The following is a 24,539-nucleotide window of genomic DNA, read 5'->3' as shown; positions in this document are numbered from 1 at the left end:
CTATGCCTAATAATTGGCTCACCCAGCCCCAAAGTGAATGAACATCATAACATAGATGAAGAATTAGATAGACACATGTTAAAGGAGAGAGCTATGTCAATACTAAAATGACCTAGATGATTTAGAAAGAGATCCAGTCAAAACAGTTCAGAACTACTGTTAATCTTGTTAAAAACGATGACTGCATGGTACTTTGTATATTTAAATGGTCCTTCTCCATTACAGATCCACTCCAAGTATTTATGGGTAAAATTGTAAGATATATGGGATTTACTAAAAAAACAAAACAAAACAAAACAAAAAACAGAAAAAAAGGAGGGGAGGACATGGAAGCAACCTAAATGTCCACTGACAGAGAAATGGATAAAGAAGACATGGTGCTGATGGAATATTACTCAGCCATAAAAAGGAAAAAAATAATGCCATTCGCAGTGACATGGATGAACCCAGAGATTGCCATAGTGAGTGAAGTGAGTCAGACAAAATCAAATATCGTATGATATCGCTTATATGTGGAATCTAAAGAAATGGTACAAATGAACCTATTTACAGCACAGAAGTTGAATCAGAGATGTAGAAGACAATCTCCTGGTTATCAGGGGTGGGCGGAGAGGGATAAATTACGAGACTGAGACTGACATATACACACTACTATATATAAAATAGATAACTAGTGAGAACCTACTGAATAGTACAGAGTGTATATATATGTATGTCTAAGTGACTCACTTAGCAGCAACTAGCACAACATTGTACATCAACTATACTCCAGTAAAAATTAGTTTAAAAAGGAGGGGGAAAGATGGATTACCTGATTGACAAGATGTTAGTAACTACTGAAACTGAGAGTTCACTGGAAGCATACATGGGGGATCACTGCATTATTCTTTATACTTTTGTGCGTGTTTGAAATTTTCCACAATAAAAAGTTTAAAAATATTTGGGGGAAAAAAAGACATATGGTTTACCATGATTTAGGTAGGTTATGATATAATAGTTATTGAAGAGAAATAAAACTCAGAGAGTGTTGTAGGAGGTAGAAACACACAGAATGTATTATTTGATCAATAAAATTAATCAGAAAGAAGAAAGTAATTTAAGTGTTGGGTCCCAACTCAGAAGAAAAGAAAAAGAAAAGTTTGAAAGATAAACTGTTTCTCTAGAAATATGCTTAACTAATCCCTGAACCTCACTTTCACTCAACAATGGCAAGAAAAAAGGACTTGATCTGGACTTGAACAGGACTTGACCTGTTCTTCAGAGAGTAAAAGTTATTCATCAGGTAGTAGTCAGCCTAAGTGGAAATTTTCCTTTAGACAACTCTCTTTTTGTCCTTTCTGATGCTATTTTTACTAGAATAACCTTCCCCAAGCAGTTTTATTTATCTTGTAGATTTCCCCTATTGCAGTGTAGAATGAAGTCTTCCTGGTTAGAAATGCAGAAAAGGCTTTAGAATACATAACTGAGCTGAGTTTGGTCCAAATATGACATATTTTTGACTTATGATCCTGACTAAATAATTTTTAACTTTTCTGATCTTTTTCTCTTATTTGTAATATGGAGATAATCACTAACTCAAAGAGTTTTTTTAAATGTGGTACATAACACAATATGTTGACTGATTCAACCTTTCACAGATATTGGGTCAAAAGTTTAAAAAAGAACATATCATAAGCATACATATAGCTGATTCATTTTGCCATACAGCAGAAGCTAACACAACATTATAAAGCAACTATCTGTTGTTGTTTAGTTGCTAAGTCTTGTCCGACTCAGTAACCCCATGGGCTGTAGCATGCCAGGCTCATCCATCCCACTATCTCCTGGAGTTTGCTCAAATTCATGTCATTTGAGTTGGTGATGCAACTATACCCCAATAAAAAATTTTTTTAATAAAGTCTATTTTTTAAAGGGAAAAAAAAGGAATATATCAGAACTTTGTCCAAGTTAAAACAATCATAGTTGAGGTGATGACATGCCAGTGAGCCAGTGAGCATCCAATGTTCTACTCCACCAGGGGGCCATTCTGGTCTCCTCTCCCTTCTGTCTGTACCAAAATACAGTTCTAACAGCTCTATCCTCTTCCTCTGAGGACAGGCACCCCCATTTACATTTAGATATATTGCCAAGAATATAAGAGGTTGGGAGATGTGTTAAGGAAACCACATATTCTATTATAATGGATGTTTAAATCTGGTCTTTCTGGGAACATCTTCACTTCTAGAATATATATACATACAACGTATTTTAGACAAGTTATGCAAATCAGGCACCTTACAGACTGTATATTAATTAAATCATAATTAGTATCTTAAGAATTTGATAAGTAAATATCACTTTTAAGGCATGATTTACTTTGAATTAACTTAGTTTCAGAACTTGTGAAACAAATCACCTCCATTCCTAGTTTATCGCTCACCACAGCTATGAAACATAACTGGGCAATCATTGCAAATTTCTTCTCTGGAGAAACTGACCTCTGAGACAAGACCTCCAGATACTGACAGTTAGAAGACTCCTGACAATGAAGCTAACCATCTGAAAAGCCTCACCCAACTACAGAGTCTCCAGATAACTTCATAGTGACTCACTCTCAAATATGAACAGACAGCCAAGGTTCACCAGACACCTGGAGGAAATTTTTCATCTAATAACAAAGAGAAACAAACAACAGCGGCAAAGTGACCCACAGGAACCAGACACAATGTAGGACCCATAACAAAACTCAAAAGAAAAAGCCTTAAGTAAAATATTCTCAGAGAAATAAGAGACTGCACTTCTAAAGCAAGAATAAAAATAAGGAACCATCAGAAAACAAGATAGAACTTTAGGAACTAAAGCAACCAAAATTTTAAAATTAAAGAGAAGGGACCACTTGGGGGAAATCTTCCAGAAAGCAGAATAAGGAGGCAAGGAAACAGAAAACAGAAGAGAAAAGTAAATTATAAGATCAATCCAAAATGTACAAACTTGGGCTAATAGGAATTCTGGGGAGAGGGAACACAGAGAAAAAGGCAGAAAGGAAATCTTCAATGAGAAAACACCTGATTTTTAAATAAGCACCTGTGTCATCTTGATAAAAATTTGAATTAATTAAAAATTATATAGACAATCACATAACTCAGAGTTTAGGTGTTCACCTGCCTGAAGTAGGCATATGAACATTATTATATATTATGTTGTTTTCTGGTTCTTTATTTAAACAGATAATGCTGTCTTCTCGTCTAAAGTACAAACTCTTCAAAGCCAGGAATAATATTTGCCACTCACAGTAGGCACATATTCTATTTCTGATAAATACTTGTTAAACTCATTTGCTTAGAAGATGACTTGAGTTTCCACTAAGCTCTGAAACTCCTTAAGAGGGTTCAGTCTTTCAGGTTTGGTACAAAAGTTAAAGGTCATTCTTAGCTAAAACAGTTACTTAAAACCCCAAGAAAAATGGTGAGAAATCGGCTGTTACATCAAGTCTGAAATGAAGTTATTTTATTAAACAATGATGAACTTAAAGCTAGTCAAATGGCCTGTGTTCAAATATTCTTAAAATTTCTGATCCATTCCATCTTCTTTTTTAGAAAACTTGATCTGAGCCTCTACCCAGACACATAGTTCTACAGCACCAGTTAGTGGAATATGTAGGCTATGAATCAGACTCCACTGTGGAAATGAATCCTTGAGTCACGATCATAATATTTCATTGGCATCCACCCCAGGGACAAGGTATTCATTTAAGAGTGCCACTCTTTCAAACAGAGGATGAAGCATCAAGAAGCTCCCACTCATCATTACAGTCATCCCTCAGATATCCCAGTTTGGTTATCTATTGGTGCGAGGTTGTCTGGTCACCCTCAGATTCTAGTCACCTACCAGATTCTACAGTCATCTCTACTCCATTACAAAGGGTCCCTTGGCTTCGGAGATTAATTTAATGAATACTTAGTAAGTGTCTATTTTGAGCTATGCACTGTTCTAGGTACTAAGGATCTAACAGTCTCTGATTTAGGGAATAATATTCTAGTAAATGAGAGCCCAGAAAAGATTATTCATTTGCTAACCCTTTCTCTAGATTCAATCAACTCTAGAAAATTTATATTTGCCTGCCTCCTTACCTGCCTATCTCCCCACCTTCAACTTTTTTCTCGCTACGCTCCCTTTTTCTCATTGCTTACTTGAAATGTTTAATGTCTTTTATACTCCCTGATGGAGAAGGAAATGGCAACCCACTCCAGTATTCTTGCTTGTGAAATCCCATGGACAGAGGAGCCTGGCAGGCTACAGTCCATGTAGTCGCAGACAGTCAGACATGATTTAGTGACTAAACACACACACAGGCTTCCTGAATTTAGGCCATGAAGCTACCAGTAAGATTTCTTCACTTGCTCCAATGGAAGATCAGTTCCTAACATTTTCATATATCAATTTATGCTTAAGAAGGAATATATACTTTTAAGTAGCATCACAAAATTACACATAAAGGATTTTTTTCACTTTCTCATTATAGATCTATCAAAAGGATAGCTCATAGTAAGCACTGATTATAGATGGCGTTTCATTTCATTACATAAGCCAATGTAAGATTCAAACATTCTCAGTAGTACCCTAAACTGAGCTCTTGAATGGCTTTTGGTCCAAACAATCTCTTCTGTATTACGTGGTCTCAACCAATAACTAGTGTAAATGTCCAAGTGGATTTAAAATCCCCTGCAAATTAGCTTAGCCCTGACCATGGTATCGGAGAACGCAATGGCACCCCACTCCAGTACTCTTGCCTGGAAAATCCCATGGACGGAGGAGCCTGGTAGGCTGCAGTCCATGGGGTCGCTAAGAGTCGGACATGACTGAGCGACTTCACTTTCACTTTTCACTTTCATGCATTGGAGAAGGAAATGGCAACCCACTCCAGTGCTCTTGCCTAGAGAATCCCAGGGACGGGGGAGCCTCATGGGCTGCCGTCTATGGGGTCGCACAGAGTCGGACACGACTGAAGCGACTTAGCAGCAGCAGCAGCAGACCATGGTATACATACAGTTCTTCTTTATGCAAAAGTGGAAGACAGACTCGCTGGATATTTCAACTATGAACTGTATTATTGTTCTCATTTTTTTTAATGGTCTTAAGTCTTGCTTCTCAAAGTGTGTTTAAGGAATTTTAGCAGCATTGGTATGATCTGGGAAGCATGTTAGAAATACAGAACCCTCAGGCCCCACCCAGACCTACTATACCATAATCTGCCTTTAAACAAGATTTCTAGGAGAGGTACACACACATGAAAATTTGAAGATCGGTAGTCCAAATGATGACTTAATGAACTATTCTCTAATTGCAATCCTTAAAGCATTAGAAGGCAGCTTCAGATCAGATCAGATCAGTCGCTCAGAAGGCAGCTTACCAACAAACATTTGAGAGAAGACAGAAAAAAGGAAGCAGTCCTAGATATTATTTTAGCTATATCATAAAATGCTATATTCAGCTTTGGTAAGAAGGACAAAAGATAAAAATTCAGTTAAGAATGTTTCTGTATTTAATGAACAACTACATTTAAAGACACTGTCCCTTGTAATACCAATATCTTTGATATAAACTTCTTTTTGCTTGGTAATATTTTTTCTATTACAGTAAATCACAAAATTTTTTACAATGTTACAGTTTTATCTTAGATGTAATACATCTAAATCAAGAGAAATTATGATCCTCCCCCCACCCCCAGATATTTCAGAACCTCACTAGAAACATCATGGAATCTCTTGGTCAAGGTGTTCTTTATTATGACCCATCCATGAATTGGGTTACAAGGTACATAAACATGCTAGTTTCTTGCCCTTCCAAGTTCTCAGAGCTGCTCTAGTTATATTATACAGGTTTTTTAAGTTTCAGTGAAAGTAAAATTACTTTCCAACAACTGCTGCTATGTTGAGAGCTTCCTCCCAATATCTCACTGAACAAGCACAGATGCGTTCACCTCTTGTTTTGAAAGGCTTTCTTATATCTCTCAGTGTTGGGTCTTTACCTGAGCATAGCCTTCCAGTCTCACATTTGGCCAACAAAGAATACCCAACCACACACTTGAGCAAGATTTCAGGTATTTTGTGGATATGCTGACAGGATCATTGGATCCCCTTCTTAGAACTCATTTGTTTTGCTAACCATCTTCCTGACCTCAACACATTGGCAGGCCACACCCAGGGACTCTGCCAAGACCCTTCTGCCCACAAAGGCTCTGATCCTAGCTTCTTCTCATCTATCCTGTTCCTTGTAAGGGGAGAGAGGATCTAGAAGGGCCAGGCCTCACAACAGGTAGCTGCTGTGGGCTCCATATCCTGGAAGAAGCAGGTGACAGCAAGATAGAGGGCCTCTTCTCCAAGCAGTGTCTAGGAAGCAGCCTTAAACCCTGACTTGTTTTCTACCTAGAAGCTCTATTTTTGTTTTGTCTTATTTTTGGTGGTAGGGAGGGGCAGGAGAAAATTTGAATAATGCTGCTCACCAAGAGTTATGCCTACTCATAGGCCATCTCACATTTTCACTCCTAATTTTTTCCCTTCATTTCATATTGCTGACTCTCCACTTCAGTTTTCTCTGTCTGTGCTCACTTATTCTATTGTTCTAAGGTGAAATAACAGGGAGCTACAGAACTTTTTTTCTCCTAGAGAACAGGCTGCAATATTCTTGTAACAGACAATTTGTCTTATGCAATTATATCTGCCTAACACCGTGCGTGTCCTCTATATTGTAGCCATTAAATATAAAACTTGCCTACATTAACTCATGACTATTTTTGTGACACTGAGCAAACAACCTATACCTGTTTTGCTTCCTTACCTGTTTCATTCTTTTTTCATCCAGGCTTTCACACTGTTCTCCTGAGCCTACTCCTACTGAAGTCATGAAGACCTCCTACATTCAATGGATACATAAATTCCATGGCATTGTATGCTGCCCGCCTTGAATTTTCCACTCTCTTGGCTTTCAGGCCTCTAAACTCTTTTGGCCTCTCTGCCCCTCTGGTGACTCTTAGTCTCCTTTTTATCTCCTCCTCCACTGCTTCTCCCAAGTTAGTAGTCCCCAGAACTCTGATTTACCACTCCTCCCATCTCACTTTCATGCTTTTTCCAGTCCATCCTTACCGAAATCTGACTAGATGCTTAACCCCCAAGCTACATTTCCAGCTCTCACTCCTCTCCTGAGCCAGAGCCCATATCTCCAACTACCCTACTTGACAGCAGTACTACCAGGGCAACTTCTCAGGACAAAAACTTAATGATTCATGGTTTCTTCTTTGCCCTCCCAATCTGGCCCATTTCCTGAATTCCCTATCTCAGTTCATGACGTCACTCTTCACCTGGTTGGCCAAGTTAAGAAAAGTTTAATTCACTTATAATCCATGGTGTCATAAAAAAAAAAAATTATCATCTAAAAACACAAAAGTAGGCACACTACACTCTCAATAACAACTTCCGTCGCCTAACTACTGTCTGTCGGCAGGAGACACACTGCTTTCCTTCAGGATGAGGTGCTCCACGCAATGGAACTCCCACTACTTCCAGTGTTATCATCTACCACAACCCTGGACTCTGTGTACTCCAGTCACACTGAACTACTTACAGTGTGGTTCTTTCACATCTCCAGCCTTGTACGTGTGGCTGCTTCTGCCTACAGCAATGTGTCCCAAGAGCAGTCAGCTTTGCCCCTGGGGGGCATTTGGCCATGTCTGGAGACATTATTTGATTGTGACAACTGAGGGAGATGATGCCACTGGCATTGAGTAAATGGACACCAGGGATGCTGCTTACATCGTACAAGACAAAGGACAGCCCTACGCAACAAAAAAGTGCTGAGATCGAGAATCCCTGCCCTAAATATCCTCCTTGATTCTCTGCCTGGGGAACTCCAACTCACCCATTAAGATTCAGCTCAAATGTCACCTCCCCTGTGAAGCCTTTGACTACCAACCCGGTCCTCTCCTTCAGACAAATATTGTTGCATCTTTGTCACTTTCTCATATGCAGCTCTATTTTAGCACATCACATTTTAGTCTGAGATTTTTCTTATCTACCAATATGTCTCTAAGGAGAATGGGATTTCCCCCAGGAAGACATTGTGCTTTATTATCTTTTATTCCCAGAGCTTGAGTCCGTGCCTGGCAAACAGGAGGCACTCACACATGTGCTAGATGAATGAATTAAAGAAACATCTCCAGAGAAATACAAAATATTTCTGAAGAAAACAATTTAGCTCCCTGAACCACCCTGAAATTAGTATTTTAGTTCTTCAGTTCTAAGAAATGCACATGTACAAGCACATACTTCTTGCCAAGTTTCTAAAACTGGTCATTAACATTGTTGCATCACAGTTTTAGAGTCAATATTTATAAACTATATTGATTTTTATAGGAAAGATTAAGTGTTCAAAATAAATTTAACCAAATGTCTCTAAATATTCTGTTAACGTTAATAAAATGAGGACAGAAAATAATGGAACACTGAAAACAGTGTATATTTAAAACAGTTATTTTGGGAAGAACAACTAAATATATTATTGAAATGTACAATCTTGAGATTAGTTTTAAAGACTTTGAAATAATTTAGACAGTTTTTTAAAGTTCTACCATACCAGGCTTAAGCAATTTACCTATCTGAGATTAAATAACAGAAAATAAACAAAAACCTTTACAATAAAAAGAAAAATGTAAAGCCAAACTTTCTGAAAAAAATATGCATATACATGAAGAATGGAAGACATTAACAAGCTGGGGCAAATGCCAAAGTATTTAAAATAACAGGGCAATGAAATTTCTGAGCATCCTAACAACACAGGAAATTTTAAAAACATAGATAGGGGAAAGTGAAACAATAACAGAGTAAACTAACAATTATACAGATTTTAGAAATCTAATGGTAATTTTTGTAACTGAATAAAAACCATCTCACCTACTTAATCTCTCTCTTGATCAAGCTGATAAGACACACAATGTTAAAATGTCAAATGCCTACTTCTAGATTATAAAGCCTTTACAAAAGTAATATTGTCTCTCAAAAAGTATATACAATAAATATATGCTAGTTATTGGTACATCCTTTGAAGGCAAATAAGTGAAATAAACATGATCATGCAGATTACAAAGTCTCTTCTTCATTCTAAATTGTAAACAACACACAGAACCAAGTTGCAGATACATATAAAAGTTCTCACTAGATTTAAATAATTAGCCATTAATGAGCTGTTGATTATAGAGTTAGGAACTGGATACTATTCTGCTAGAGACTGGACGCTAAACAGCGTCCAAACAGGAAGAAAAGAATCTGTAGACCTCTTCATGTTTTAAAAACCAGGGTCCCTGACCAAAGAAGTGATTTAATTTCACGGCTGCTGGGTACAGATAGCTGACATTACTAAATGCTACTCTAATATCAACTTGTTAAATGTGAATCCAGACTCAGCATATCAGAATACTAACCCAGACTAACTGGAGTCATGGGAAATATTTTGGGAGCTGTTTATTTATAAGTGAGTTACAATATACCACTATAATTAGATTAATATATAATTATTGATAAACACAGGATTATTTCTAAAACCCCATTATTGTTGTCACTGCTATGTTTAGAAAAAACAACATTACTATTTTCCTCTTAAAACAAGCCCTTAATTTACCATTAATCAATTAGATCAATTTAGATCTAGCACGTGTTGTTTAATGGTCCTATGTTGTTTACAATTCTTATATAAAAAGTTGTTTAATAGACATTAAGAGGAAAAACAACTTAGAGCTTTCCAGCAAACGACACACTTCAACTATTTTATAATTGAATAATCTAGCAAAAAATAGATTCTGCAGAAAGCTAGGCATTCGGCTGTCACAAAATATGTTTAAGTTAGCTTACACAATTTTAAAGAAAAACCAGTGAAAGTATATCTTTTAGCCACACAAAAGGCAGTCAAATTTAATTTAAAAACATTAAAAAGCCCATTTTTTCAAAAGTATCAACAACAACAAACTATAATATTACCACAAAAACAATTCTTTAAAGAATATTTTTATAAATATTTCTAGGTCAATTATTTGTTTCAGGTTAATTATTTCATTAAACATAAAATACATTTGCAAGGTACATGTAATTCAATTAGCAAACTACTAATATGTTTTTTCACAGTATCCCTTAATTGCTTTTTTTAGGAGACAAAATAATTGAATGGATTATAATCTCTTAAGTTAGTGTTTTAAAAGTTTTGCAAACGGAATTAATAATTCTAAAACATACACTGGAATATGAAATGTGATTTTTATTCATCCTCAGTAGTTGCTTATATTAACATCTGGGCATTGGTAATAAGAAGTATTATATTCATCAGATTTCAAAAGAAAGAAAACAAACTAGCAAATATTTAATATTTTATTTGCCCAGAAATTTTAAAAAACACTTTAATTTTGATAGTAAGTGTTATATAAACACAGATAAGTTTCTTTGTCTCAAACTATTATGTACTGTCATCTAGAATTGGTTTAGTCAGAAATACTTTTTTTTAAATTTCCTAAAATCTGGCAAGATCTTCCAAACACAGAAATTTAAAAAATCTATTCAAGTTCAAAACACTTAAAATACTTTGGAATGGCCAAATTACACTAAAAAATTGTTTTGGTTAAGATTCACTAGAGTTAAATTACTACTATAATAAAGCAAAATTACCCAAATAACAAATTAATAAGATAACTAGGAAATGCCTAGCAATTGAAACCATAAAAATAAAAAATTTAGAGCTCAATATTATTGAAGGAATGAGTTACATTTTAGAAGGCATTCTTAACTGGTAGCTAAAGAAAAACAGGGTGGAACAAAATTCCTGTGGTTAAGGGTATATACAAATGCAAATACCATTTATTTTTCCTCTGCTTTAAACATTCAGCATAATAGTTTTTATCAATGATCAAATAAATATATGTATTTCAAAGAAATATTTTCTCTATGTTCACTTATAAGAAAAGTTTCACATTTAAGTAGACTTTTTACTGTTTAATACTTTAAATGGCTTTCTATATTTTACTTTTTTCATAATGCTTAAAGAGGGCTTAAAAGGGCTTTTTTTCAAAATGCTTAATGCTTAAAGCATTTATAATGCTTTAAAATAAATACTAAATGAGCATTTTTGAAAATAGGAATGAAATATGGAGTTAGACTTTAAAACACCATGCCACTCAAGGGTAAAATATACTAAGGCAAAATATTATAAAACAGATTATTATTTAAAGCCTCTTCTTATGCTACAGAATGTTTTATGGCTTAAATCACTTTGGAAAGGTTTTTTTTTTTAATGCATATTTTGTATGCTGATAAAATAATAGAGTGAAAAACTATTAGGCATTTTTCAGATTCACAAATATCAAGTTCATGACTACAAAGTACTTGCTAGCTAAGGACCAAAAAAATATATAAAGCAGCCAAGTTATAATAAATTTTACCAAATATTTCACAGAGCTATTCTAGTATAAATTAACATTTTCCAAAACCAAAGGAAACTTACCTTACAAGAATGCTTTAAAGAATTAGGTAGTTCTTTTGTGAAATCTCTGTTGCTGTCTCTGGTTAAATTATCAACTTTACCTTCATTTCCAGATGCAAACTTTATGAGTAATTGAGATGGTCCCCCCTTAGAACAATTGTGCTTAATGCTAGATAAACAGGAAACATTTGGATAAGTTCCCCCCAATGAAATACTTCTCTGTAAAAGAGCATGGTTTTTGTTTATCTGTAAATTTGGTCTTTCCAACTGTCCATTGATATTTATTTGATAATCTACATTTTGGGAGGATGGTAAACATGCAGATGTCCTATGCATAAGCTTAATAAACTCTGGATCAGAATTAAGCTCAGTTTCTGACATCTCTGGTTTACAGTCACCATTTGCTGCTTCACAATCTAACGCAGTTGCTTTCTGTTGGGTAAAATGCAGTGAAACACAAGAATATCCTTCAGATGGCTTTTCACAGACAGTCTGATTTGGACTATTATTTGCAATAATGATTTTCTTTTGTAATGAGCCCTTCCTGTGAAGAGGTCGTATGTCTCTTACTTCTCCGGGAGTACAGACTGTCTTGGATAACCGAAGTCCATTGACAGCTGTTGAAAGAAACCCCTTAGCACTAGTGCCATCTTCATTGTGGGCAATTTCACTAGGAGAAATAATAAACTGGTGTGAGGTCTGATAGGATCCTTTGCTTGAAAGAGTACCTGTACTTGTTGGAGAAGTTGGTGGGGTATCTGAAGGACTCCTAGGAAAAATGACTAAGGATGAACAACGTTTTAGTGGAATTTTCGAGTTCCTGCTCACTGGCAATTTCATAATCTCTAGTCCATGATCCAAGTCATCCTGGACAAAGGGAACTGTACTTGTACTTCTTGAAAAAATTTCACATGGAGTAGTATTCCTGTTTGGCATACTTCTATTGGAGGCGCTGTCAGAAGATAAATTTCCACCAAAAAAGGTATCATCAGTTGGTGGAAAAGTATAACCACTGCTGTCACTGATGATACTGTTGGTGTACGACCCTCCACTGGTGATACTTGTGCAGGACCCATAATCACTACCATTGCTGCTGTAAGACCCGTTTTCACTGGCTGCAAAGTTACTAAGACTACCACTGCCAATGGCAGGACTGCTTAAGAGGTTACCATCATCCATGGCATTCAGTTCATTATCAACCACAGCACTGCCATCCTTTAAGACACAAGTAAACGAAGCATCATCACCATCAGCTAAGACATTGCCAGACTGAAGACATCCACTGTACCTTGTTGGTTGTAATGATATCTGCAGACAGCTGCTCTTTTTATGAACATTTTCAGGTGAAGGAAAAGATGATCTTTCCCGAGACTTAAGGTTTTCCTTTATTAACGGAGCTAGTGCAGCCTGTTTGGGAGTCAGCTTCATTTGAATCACGTTCGCCGTTGAAATCCGTGTTGGTCTCGTGAAGCACATGTGAATGCTGCTATCCAAATCATCTCCGGAGGTTTCTGACAAAGGATAAGTATTGCTTCTTCTGGCTGCAAAGTGCAATCGTAAGCTTTGTGCCATTTGTTCTCATTTCCAAACATGTTAAGGGCTGAGAGTCATAACAAAGATCTCTGTCGGTAGACAGGCTAGAAGCAGCTGCACTGTAGCAAAAGAAAAAATCATTTGTGGTGCCTGAAAGAGCTCAGAAGTAGTAGTCTTTATCCTAAGTAAAACCTTAAAGACCAGATAGCATAGAAAGAAAAAGACGGTCCATTACTGAGACTGACGTTTCCAAAATGTCTTGAATTGCTTGTAGTCAAAATGCCTTCACTTAAAAAAGCACTTGATTTCCAGCGACCTTTAAGCTGAGCTCAGCGGCAGCACACTGCCTCAAACACTGCCAACCTTGTTTCAATTATACCTTCTCCAATTTGCATGAATGAGTAACACAAGAACAACAATCTTCTAGCATTTCAAGTTGAAACAGTATTTTTTTCACTTCAGCTCTACTAAATGAACATTTAACTCTGTGAATCACGGTGCCTATACTTTCTCCAGCAGAGTTTGACCACTAATATTTTTACCCATAGGGATAGGATTACAGGAAGTTGGTAGGAATGAAACTCCATGTAATTGAGTATCAAATCAAGGATTGCATTTCCAAATAGTGGCCATACTAGGAATCCAGTCAACTTAGTAAATGTAGAAAGGAATATAGACTGTTAATATTTTTAAAAGGAGAAAGTTCAAATGTTTGTATATATTTGGAAATACCAAAACTTTGGGGGTGAATTAAAAGTTTAGCATTAAACCAAACATAAATATTTTAGTTTCCAAAACACTACGTACTTATAAAAAGTGAAAGCTGAAGGATCGAAATACAAAATTTGCCTAGTAATACTATTGCAAAAATTGAGCATACGCCTGAGAAAAAAACGTTTGTGAGAAGCTGTCACCAAGCATTTTCCCCTGTAATTTTAAGGCCTTTCCAGCCAAGCAGTACAGTCTTTAAATGATTCCATTTATATTCTGACTATTAAAATTCTGCCAAGAAATAGCCTAAGCAAACATTCCATTAAAAATATATGCAGATTAGACAGAAAAACTATACCCCAATATAGTTTGAGCACACAAGATATTTTATTCCACTGTCTATGCAATTCATTCACTTAAGAGAGTGTTGTGGTAAGTAAAGAAGTCTAAAAAGGATTTAACACATCAAATAAACATATCTCATTGCCAACTCTATTCTGAAAAACTCTAAGAGCTCTTTGCTGGCCCCTACTGGTGCATTGAAACAATTCATTTAGTTGTTTGATATCTATAAAGAAGCATAAACCGTATGGCATATTTCTTTATATAGACAAAGCACATACTTGTTTACATTTTTGAGTACCAGCACTGGCCTAAAGATGGAATTACTTACTACTGCTGATAAAGCTCCCGCAGGAGAGAACAATAAACTGTTTGTCCTTTTAGACGTTGTGATTTTGTATATATGTATATATATTTCTGCTTTGTATTTATTTAACCTTTACTTTATTTTCAGTTTACTAGGTAATAAAAGTTTAATATTTTAATTTCTCCCCTAAATGTCATAGACCAAGGTTGGTATTCTATCTGAAAGAAACACATTTATTTTTAAATAATACTCTAGGGTATATTTAAACTTCTTACCTGAATTTTACAGCTGGAACTCCAGTAATAAATATATACTGGCTCATTCATAGGAAAGTAAAAAGTAAAATAGTTCAGTTGTTTACACCACATAGTACTACACCCAAGTTGTACTTTTCTAAGTAAGTTTTTTTTTCCTAAGTAAAAGCAAATATGTAAAACATATACTTGCACTTTGTTTAAAAAAGAAAACTTAGGATAGATCTGTTCTCAATCATAATTTTCTAAACAGTGTTTTTAATCAATTAAGACAGGACAAAACAGAAATATGGAATTTACTAGATTCTATTTCTGACTAGAATGAGATACTACTATGTTTTAGAATGTGTACAGTTGTAAACTTAGTAATAAAATTGTTATGTTGTTTTGGTTTGGTATAATCTACATTATGATTTTATAGACTTCAGTACATATTCCCTTATAATCTTTTTTTCTTTATAGAAGGAAGAGTCCTAATCTTTTCACTATGCCTTCAAAAAACTTCAGCTTTCCTTCTCGAATTAAGTTAGGGATGACTCAATAAATGAATTATTTCTAATAAGCTAATCTATGAGATCAACCACTCATGCCTGTAGTCTAAAAATTCCAGTTAATCAGCAAATCTCTTTTGGGTGTTAATATAAAATAATTAATTGAATAAGCATTTTCTCTTTCTCTTATAGTAAAGCTACAGTAAGCTTCACTCTAAATATCAGCTTCATGTCCCCTAACTACATTTTAAGCTTCCAGGATCACGACTAAGCATATCTTCTGATCCTCCTGAGATCGCGCTGGAACGATGTAAGCACCAAGTAACACCAGAGATGAGGCTGCAGGGATGGTGGATGGACCTAGCTACTACTTCTAAAGAAATATCAAAACACTGCAGCTGGACAAGAAGGCAGAATACTTGAAACATTTGCAAAGAGGGCTTCAGCCAAGGAAAAGTAAGAAAACCAAATGCAATTCCTTGTACTCTAGGCTGCGTTTCAATTCTAGAAAGGTTAAACAGTTTGCATTACTGGCTCTGGTCTGGGATTGCACAGGATCTGTACCACTAATAGAGCAGTGTGCAACCTAGAGAACCTGGGATAAAATGTAGCCTCCTGGCCAAAGAGATGCCAAGAGAGGAGTATCAACCCTAACCTCAAGGGGAGAAGAGTTGGAGAGTGATAGCAGACCTCACTTGGGAGGAATCTATGCAAATCATAGAGCATTTTATATTCTAGAATGAAACAGATCATATTTTAGGATTAGACAGAAGCTCAGGACCCCACATTCTGAGATATTTAGTTTTCGATTATCTACACAGAAAATAAATGTGATTATATACCCCTATGGACAGGCTCAGGATTATACTAATCATTGACTAGAACTCTGAAGGTCGATGTCCCCTGTGAGGCTTAATTGCGCATGTTGACTTGGCTAAGTTTTGAGTCAAACACCCATCCAAGTGTTGCTATAGAGTTATTATTTAGATGTGATTGACACTTAAATCAGTAGACATTAAATACAGCAAAATGCCCTCCATAAATTGTGCGTTCATGCTAAGTCACTTCGGTCATGTCCAATTCTTTGCAACCTCATGGATTGTAGTCTGCCAGGCTCCACTGTCCACAGGATTCTCCAGGCAAGAATATTGGAGTGGGTGGTAGTGGACCTCAATCAGTTAAAGGACTTAAGAAAAAAGACAGATTTCTGGAAGCAAGAATTCTACCTTAAGACTGTAACAAGAAACCCTGCCTGAGTTTCCAGTTTGCGGCCCAGCCGTACAGATTTCAGATGCCTTACTCCTACTTGAATCTGCAACCTGCCAGTACCACCTCATGGATTTCAGTCGCTCTAATGCCTTAAAATAAATCAATCCCCCCCCCACCTCATTATCTCTCCCTCTCTTATTCTCCATGTGCATGTATGTGTACCCTATTGGTTTTGTTTCTCTGGATAACCTTGACTAACACAATCACTAAACTTGAGATGCACAGCATGTCCACCTAGAATATGAAATATAGGAGTCTCCTAAGGCTTCAGAGGCTGGATGTGTGCAGACATAGCTCTGGGGTAGTGACACACATGTGTCACTTTGGGTAGTAGCCAAAGATGGAGAAGCTCTATACCGTGAGCAAAAACAAGACTGGGAGCTGACTGTGGCTCAGATCATGAACTCCTTATTGCAAAATTCAGACTTAAACTGAAGACAGTAGGGAAAACCACTAGACCATTCAGGTATGACCTAGATAAAATTCCTTACGATTATACAGTGGAAGTGGCAAATAGATTCAAGGGATTAGATCTCACAGACAGAGTGCCTGAAGAACTATGGACAGAGGTTCATGACACTGTATAGGAGGCAGTGATCAAGACCATCCCCTAGAAAAACAAATGCAAAAAGGCAAAATGGTTGTCTGAGGAGAAGTCAAATAGCTGAGAAAAGAAGAGAAGTGAAAGGCACAGAAGAAAAGGAAGATATACCGATCTGAATGCAGAGTTCCAAAGAATAGCAAGGAGAGATAAGAAAACTTTCATCAGTGATCAATGCAAAGAAATAGAGGAAAACAATAGAATGGGAAAGACTAGAGATCTCTTCAAGAAAATTAGAGATACCAAGGGAACTTTTCATGCAAAGATGGGCACAATGAAGGACAGAAATGGTATGGACCTAACAGAAGCAGAAGATGGCAAACAGAAAAGGTGGCAAGAATACATGGAAGAACTATACAAAAAGATCTTAATGACCCAGATAACCATGATGGTGTGATCACTCATCTAGAGCCAGACATCCTGGAGTGTGAAGTCAAATGGGCCTTAGGAAGCATCACTACAAACAAAGCTAGTGGAGGTGATGGAATTCCAGTTGAGCTATTTCAAATTCTAAAAGATGATGCAGTTAAAGTGCTGCACTCAATATGCCAGCAATTTTGGAAAATTCAGCAGTGGCCACAGGACTGGAAAAGGTCAGTTTTCATTCCAATCCCAAAGAAAGGCAATGCAACTACCACACAATTGCACTCATCTCACACACTAGCAAAGAAATGCTCAAAATTCTCCAAGCTAGGCTTCAATAGTATGTGAACCGAGAACTTCCAGATATTCAAGCTGAATTTGGAAAAGGCAGAGGAACCAGAGACTGGATCACAGAAAAAGCAAGAGAACTCCAGAAAAACATCTACTTCTGCTTCATTGACTACATTAAAGCTTTTTACTGTGTCGATCACAACAAACTGTGGAAAATTCTTAAAGAGACTGGAATATAAGACCACCTTACCTGCCTCCTGAGAAACCTGTATGCAGGTCAAGAAGCAAGTTAGAACCGGACATGGAACAATGGACTGGTTCCAAATTGGGAAAGGAGTACGTCAAGGCTGTATATTGTCACCCTGCTTATTTAACTTATATGCAGAGTACATCATGAGAAATGCTGGGCTGGATGAAGCACAAGCTGGAATCAAGACTGCAAGGAGAAATATCAATAACATCAGATATACAGATAACACCACTCTTATGGCAGAAAGTGAAGAGGAACTGAAGAGCCTCTTGATGAAACTAAAAGAGGAGAGTGAAATTCAACATTCAAAAATCTAAAATCATGGCACTTCATGGCAAATAGATGGGGAAACAATGCAAACAGTGAGAGACTTTATTTTCTTGGGCTCCAAAATCACTGCAGATGGTGATTGCAGCCATGAAATTAAAAGAAACTTGCTCCTTGCAGAAGAAAAGTTATGACCAACCTAGATAGCATATTAAAAAGCAGAGATATTACTTTGCCAACAAAGATCCACAAAGTCAAAGCTATGGTTTTTCCAGTAGTCATGTATGGATGTGAGAGTTGGACTATAAAGAAAGCTGAGTGCTGAAGCATTGATGCTTTTGAATTGTGTTGCTGGAAAAGACTCTTGAGAGTCCCTTGAGAGACTGCAAGGAGATCCATCCAGTCCATCCTAAAGGAGATCAGTCCTGAATATTCACTGGAAGGACTGATGCTGAAGCTGAAACTCCAATACTTTGGCCACCTGATGTGAAGAACTGACTCATTGGAAAAGACCCTGATGCTGGGAAAGACTGAAGGCAGGAGAAGAGAATGATAGAGGATGAGATGGCTGGATGGCATCTCCAACTTGATAGGCATGAGTTTGAGAAAGCTCTGGGAGTTGGTGATAGACAGGGAAGTCTGGTGTGCTGCAGTCCATGGGGTCACAAAGAGTCGGACACAACTGAGCGACTGAACTGAACTGAGTGACATAGAAGCACTAACTTTTGCATTGGTATATGTAGAATTCATTTAAAGGCACATCAGTCTCAAACATCCCATCACCCTTAACAACACCATTACCAAACTATGATAGTTTATAATCCCCAGGTTCTTAAAACTGGCTGAAAAAATATCACTTATATTGCAAACATTTTCCAGAATACTAGAAATTCTTTCTCCTTAAAGTATATTTGCTCTTTGCCATACATTCCAAAGAGAACCTTGCTAGGAAAAGGATGTGTCTCTAACTTAGTTGTGAATGCTACAGGAGAAGGTAAAATGGCATTTACAGTGCACAGGTCAATTTACTGCTACACAATCAAGCTTGTTATTCCATCAATGGCTATAGCTTCTGTGACAACTCAGGTAATCTGTACACTTCAATTACCTGCTGGGACCAGCAACAAATCAGAGCATTACAATGACGTGCACCACTCTTAATTATTTCTTATTCCCTTTTGCTAGTAAAGCGAGCTTCTTAAGAAAAACTATATTTCTAATGCATAACAGAGTACTGAACACAATGTATGCCAAAAATGCATACTATACTTAATACACAAAATGTGATATCAGACAGCCATAAATGTACAAGTCCATGAACTCTAATCACACATTATATTAATGATGAAAAATTTTCAAGTGCTTTGATAGCTACTGTCTCATTTTATTTTCATAATGTATTTATTAGATAGGTAGGGCAAATACTGTTATCCCTATTTTTTAAGCATGAGAAAATATCTTCAGAAGGATTAAATAATTTGTACAGAGTTATAAGCTAATATACCAAAACACAAGTTGGACTACAAGGAATTCTGACTCTTTGGTATAGGGATCTAGAATATGCTGCTCAATGCATTATTTTATTTTTGCTTTTAGAAATATTCCATTGTTAATATCATAAGCAATGCTTTTTTCTTTTGACAAATCATGATACCCTGTATATACCCTATACACGGTAAATGCTCAATGAGTGTTAACACACTAATCAGAGCATGACAAATATTAGTTTTGGCAATGAAGAGTTGCACCATACTAAGATTACTGGCAAAAAGACTAGATAACTATATGCAGGTGGAAAGCATCAGCATGAGCTATCCCTCCTTGTGTACAATATGCAAATAATTCAAATAAAACAGTTCACCAATGATGTGCCCAAGAATCAGGGAGAAAGTCACATTGGTATCACGAACAACAGGAAAAATAACACAGTAATACCATGACCAGCAATTCAAGCCCAAAATATGAATCTTAGAGATACAATCATACATGTGTGTCAGGAAACACAGCAAGAATGTTTATCAATTGGTAATAGCACAAACCTGGAAACAACACTCATATCTATTAAGGAGGATAAATACATAAATTGTGGTATTACAGCATTTGCAGATGAAGGGAAAACTATGCACTTGTGAAATACGTTCCTATGGATTGACCTCACAAATATATCATTAAGCCAAAAGCATGTCACAGAGGAAAGAATTATTCACAGTGCTACTATTTTAGTAAATCCAAAAATATGAAAACGGAAACCACTATGTTTTTTAGGGATACATATATACATGATAAAAGTTGTTAAATAGCAAAGAAATGATAAACACAACATTCAGGACAGTGGTTACTACATGTGGGAGAGAAAAAGGAAATGTTATTGGAAGGGTTAAAGGATGCTTTGAAGATTTTGGTAATGTTCAAGTTCTTAAGTTGAATAATAAGCATACAGACATTTGTCTTATTATTTAAGATAAATATTATAGTATACATATTTTTGTATGTTTATTTCATGATTACAAAACACCAATACTAAATTTCACCTGGTCCCATCAAGCAGGAAAACAGATCTGTAGCAACAGAAGGAAAAAGTGAAAACATTCTCCATTTTATTTTTAAAAAGGCAAAAATACAAACAGAAAATAAAAAGCTCTGTGACTAACCAAATGATAAGCAAATCATCAACATCTGTCACTGAGCCTTACAAAATTAGACTGCCAAGTTAGTGATGAAGTCTCCCTTGGCTGCAAAAAAGTACCTTTGCCTATAATGATACTAATTAATCATTTCATCTGAAATATCTTCAGTTGTGCTGTGCTGAGCTTAGTAGCTTAGTTGTGTCTGACTCTTTGCGACCCCATGGACTGTAACCTGCCAGGTTCCTCTGCCTGTGGAATTCTGTAAGAACACTGCGGTGGGTCGCCGTTCCCTTCTCCAATATCTTCTGTTATTAGTACAGTTATCACATCTATAAAGCCAAGTGTTATATAGTCCAACACTAAAAATAGATTCTTTAAAAAATCTAGTTTCTATGTTAGCTACAAAATGAATAAAACTGTTTTAATTCTTGTTGTGCTTCTGTTTAGTAATTGATAAGCTTTGACTATATAACACTGTTCTTATGCCTCCATATTCAAATCTTACAGGTTTAAAATGTAAATGTAAAATGCTAAAAAGGTTTGAAATACAGTTTCAAGACAAATTAGGAAGAGGGTAGGACTTCAAGACAGTCTTTAGGAAATTAGGAATCACAACTATCCTTTTATAAAAATAAGAACAGGTTATATTTGCTTTTTGTCTCTCTGAACACTGGCAATTCTTTAGAGAACTTAATTTCATTAGTTAGAGAGGTTTTCCTTTGTATTCAATAGAAGAGTGGGGATAAGGGAAAGGATGGGATGTCATAACTGGATACAGGCAACCTCAAGACCTCCACTGGAGTGTGGAGGGGATGGCTCCTGAGTCTGGGACTATCAACCAGGGTACCAGCATACGTGTGCAGGAAGGTCAGGCCAAGAGGCTGACTTTTCTGAATCTCCTGCCGTGAGAGACCTTGAGGAAGACCATGAAATCTGCTGAGAACTGATAATCAGGAGAGGTGCCAGGGAGAATAGAAGAGTAGAGAGGAGCACCAGGAAAGGTGGGAGAAAAAAATTCTATCCACTACTTTGCCCAGTCTTTCCATAACCACCTCGAAAGCATCTCTCACTTCACAGATTCCTGGCCCACTTTTGCTTGTTACTCAAGCATACCCTTCCTTCACAGTTTATGTTTGTATGGTAGGACTTACCAATCGATTTTCATCAAACACTTCAAATAGAAGCCGGTGTTGCTGAGGATGAACCTAAGGAAGGAAAAAACAACCTTTGCTTAAAAACAAGTGAACACTGGAACTATATTCAGTATCTTATAATAACCTACAATGAAAAAGAATATATATATACACACATACCTGTGTGTTTGTGTGCATAATTGAATCATTTTGCTGTACACCAGAAACTAACACACTGCAAATCAACTCTACTTTTAATGTTTAAAGAAGTGAACATCAAGCCACAGACACCAAGAAATAAATGCTTGTAAACATTGCCATTTCCTAATTCCTGTTACTTACAATGTATTTTAAATTACATGCGAAACTTAATACAAAAGCCAAGACTTGTCACATGTCAACCATTTTCTAAGTTTTACCATAACAAAGTGGATTTGGTTTCTTATTTTCCCATTTTTTTCTAAAATACAATAAAAGACACAATTTCAAAAATTTAAATATTTGCAACCACTTAAAAATACAGACGGGATTTTATCTTATTATTAACTTTATTGCCCACTCTCACACGCTAGTAAAGTAATGCTCAAAATTCTCCAAGACAGGCTTCAGCAATACGTGAACCATGAACTTCCAGATGTTCAAGCTGGTTTTAGAAAAGGCAGAAGAACCAGAGACCAAATTGCCAACATCCGCTGGATCATGGAAAAAGCAAGAGAGTTCCAGAAAAACATCTATTTCTGCTTTATTGACTATGCCAAAGCCTTTGACTGTGTGGATCACAATAAACTGTGGAAAATCCTTCAAGAGATGGGAATACCAGACCACCTGACCTGCCTCTTAAGAAATCTGTATGCAGGTCAGGAAGCAACAGTTAGAACTGGACATGGAACAACAGACTGGTTCCAAATAGGAAAAGGGGTATGTCAAGGCTGTATATTGTCACCCTGCTTATTCCACTTATATGCAGAGTACATCATGAGAAACTCTGGGCTGGAAGAAGCACAAGCTGGAATCAAGATTGCCAGGAGGAATATCAATAACCTCAGATATGCAGATGACACCACCCTTATGGCAGAAAGTGAAGAGGAACTCAAAAGCCTCTTGATGAAAGTAAAAGAGGAGAGTGAAAAAGTTGGCTTAAAGCTCAACATTCAGAAAACGAAGATCATAGCATCTGGTCCCTTCACTTCATGGGAAATAGATGGAAAAACAATGGAAACAGTGTCAGACTTTATTTTGGGGGGCTCCAAAATCACTGCAGATGGTGATTGCAGCCATGAAGTTGGAAGATGCTTGCTCCTTGGAAGGAAAGTTATGACCAACCTAGATAGCATATTCAAAAGCAGAGACATTACTTTGCCAACAAAGGTTTGTCTAGTCAAGGCTATGGTTTTTCCAGTGGTCATGTATGGATGTGAGAGTTGAACTGTGAAGAAAGCTGAGCGCCAAAGAATTGATGCTTTTGAATTGTGGTGCTGGAGAAGACTCCTGAGAGTCCCTTGGACTGCAAGGAGATCCAACCAGTCCATTCTAAAGGAGATCAGCCCTGGGTGTTCTTTGGAAGGAATGATGCTAAAGCTGAAACTCCAGTACTTTGGCCACCTCATGCGAAGAGTTGACTCATTGGAAAAGACTCTGATGCTGGGAGGGATTGGGGGCAGGAGGAGAAGGGGATGACAGAGGATGAGATGGCTGGATGGCATTACTGACTCCATGGACATGAGTTTGGGTGAACTCCGGGAGTTGGTGATAGACAGGGAGGCCTGGCGTGCTGTGATTCATGGGGTCGCAAAGAGTCAGACACGACTGAGCAACTGAACTGAACTGAACTGCAATGAACTCACTTTTTATTTATCAGGTTTGAACTAGTGAAAGGATGTTGATTTTATGGTAGCAAGTGTTCTGAATCCTTGTAGTACTGACTTGATAAAACTGATATTGCTTCTACTATATAAAAGCAGTCAAAAAGTATACACTGAGTTTTCACTTATTGTTTATATCTTACAGCGAGTAAAAATTAACATATAGTATTAATATTTTATTTTTCAAAGCCAATGCTTTTATTTTTGCTGAAATGTCTCAACATCAAGTTATTAACTGCTGCTGCTGCTGCTAAGTTGCTTCAGTCGTGTCCGACTCTGTGCGACCCCATAGACGGCAGCCCACCAGGCCACCCCATCCCTGGGATTCTCCAGGCAAGAACACTGGAGTGGGTTGCCATTTCCTTCTCCAATGCATGAAAGTGAAAAGTGAAAGTGAAGTCGCTCAGTCGTGTCTGACTCTAGCGACCCCATGGACTGCCGCCTACCAGGCTCCTCTGTCCATGGGATTTTCTAGGCAAAAGTACTGGAGTGGGGTGCCATTGCCTTCTCCCAAGTTATTAACAATATTTACTAAATATCAAACAAAAAGAAAATCTTTAATAACTTTTTATACCAGAGGTTAAGATGGTGTATAGAACATTCTTACCTTTAAGTTCATATTTTCACTATGATAAATAAATCACATTAAACACAAATATATTAAAACTTTGGCTTATATGTCAAAAGCATCACTACCCTTCAGAAAAAAGTCCTATACATGTGACAAGGATATTGAGATACCCAG

The 24,539-nt window shown here is 36.8% G+C and overlaps 1 protein-coding gene across 6 annotated transcripts in view; it reads right to left on the bottom strand.

The window, feature by feature from the left end:
* The window catches only part of NEDD4 (NEDD4 E3 ubiquitin protein ligase), a 146,093-nt gene that overhangs the window by 78,357 nt on the left and 43,197 nt on the right, over positions 1–24,539 (bottom strand). For 4 of the 6 annotated variants that reach the window (XR_008699357.1, XR_008699358.1, XR_008699359.1 and 1 more), the window contains exon 1: positions 11,515–13,777. Coding sequence is in view for 2 of the 6 variants with exons in the window: in XM_055537882.1 (XP_055393857.1) it covers positions 11,515–13,065 (1,551 nt within the window). In the remaining 4 variants the exon portion in view is untranslated. Of the gene's footprint in view, positions 1–11,514; positions 13,778–21,950; positions 22,005–24,539 lie in introns of those variants that run through there. The other 2 variants (XM_055537883.1, XM_055537884.1) reach the window with 2 other exon arrangements.

The sequence above is a fragment of the Bubalus kerabau genome, chromosome 10 (assembly GCF_029407905.1).
Source record: "Bubalus kerabau isolate K-KA32 ecotype Philippines breed swamp buffalo chromosome 10, PCC_UOA_SB_1v2, whole genome shotgun sequence".
NCBI classification, from domain to species: Eukaryota; Metazoa; Chordata; class Mammalia; order Artiodactyla; family Bovidae; genus Bubalus; species Bubalus kerabau.
Note: the sequence above shows the minus strand (reverse complement) of the source record. Positions and strands in the feature narration are given on the sequence as shown.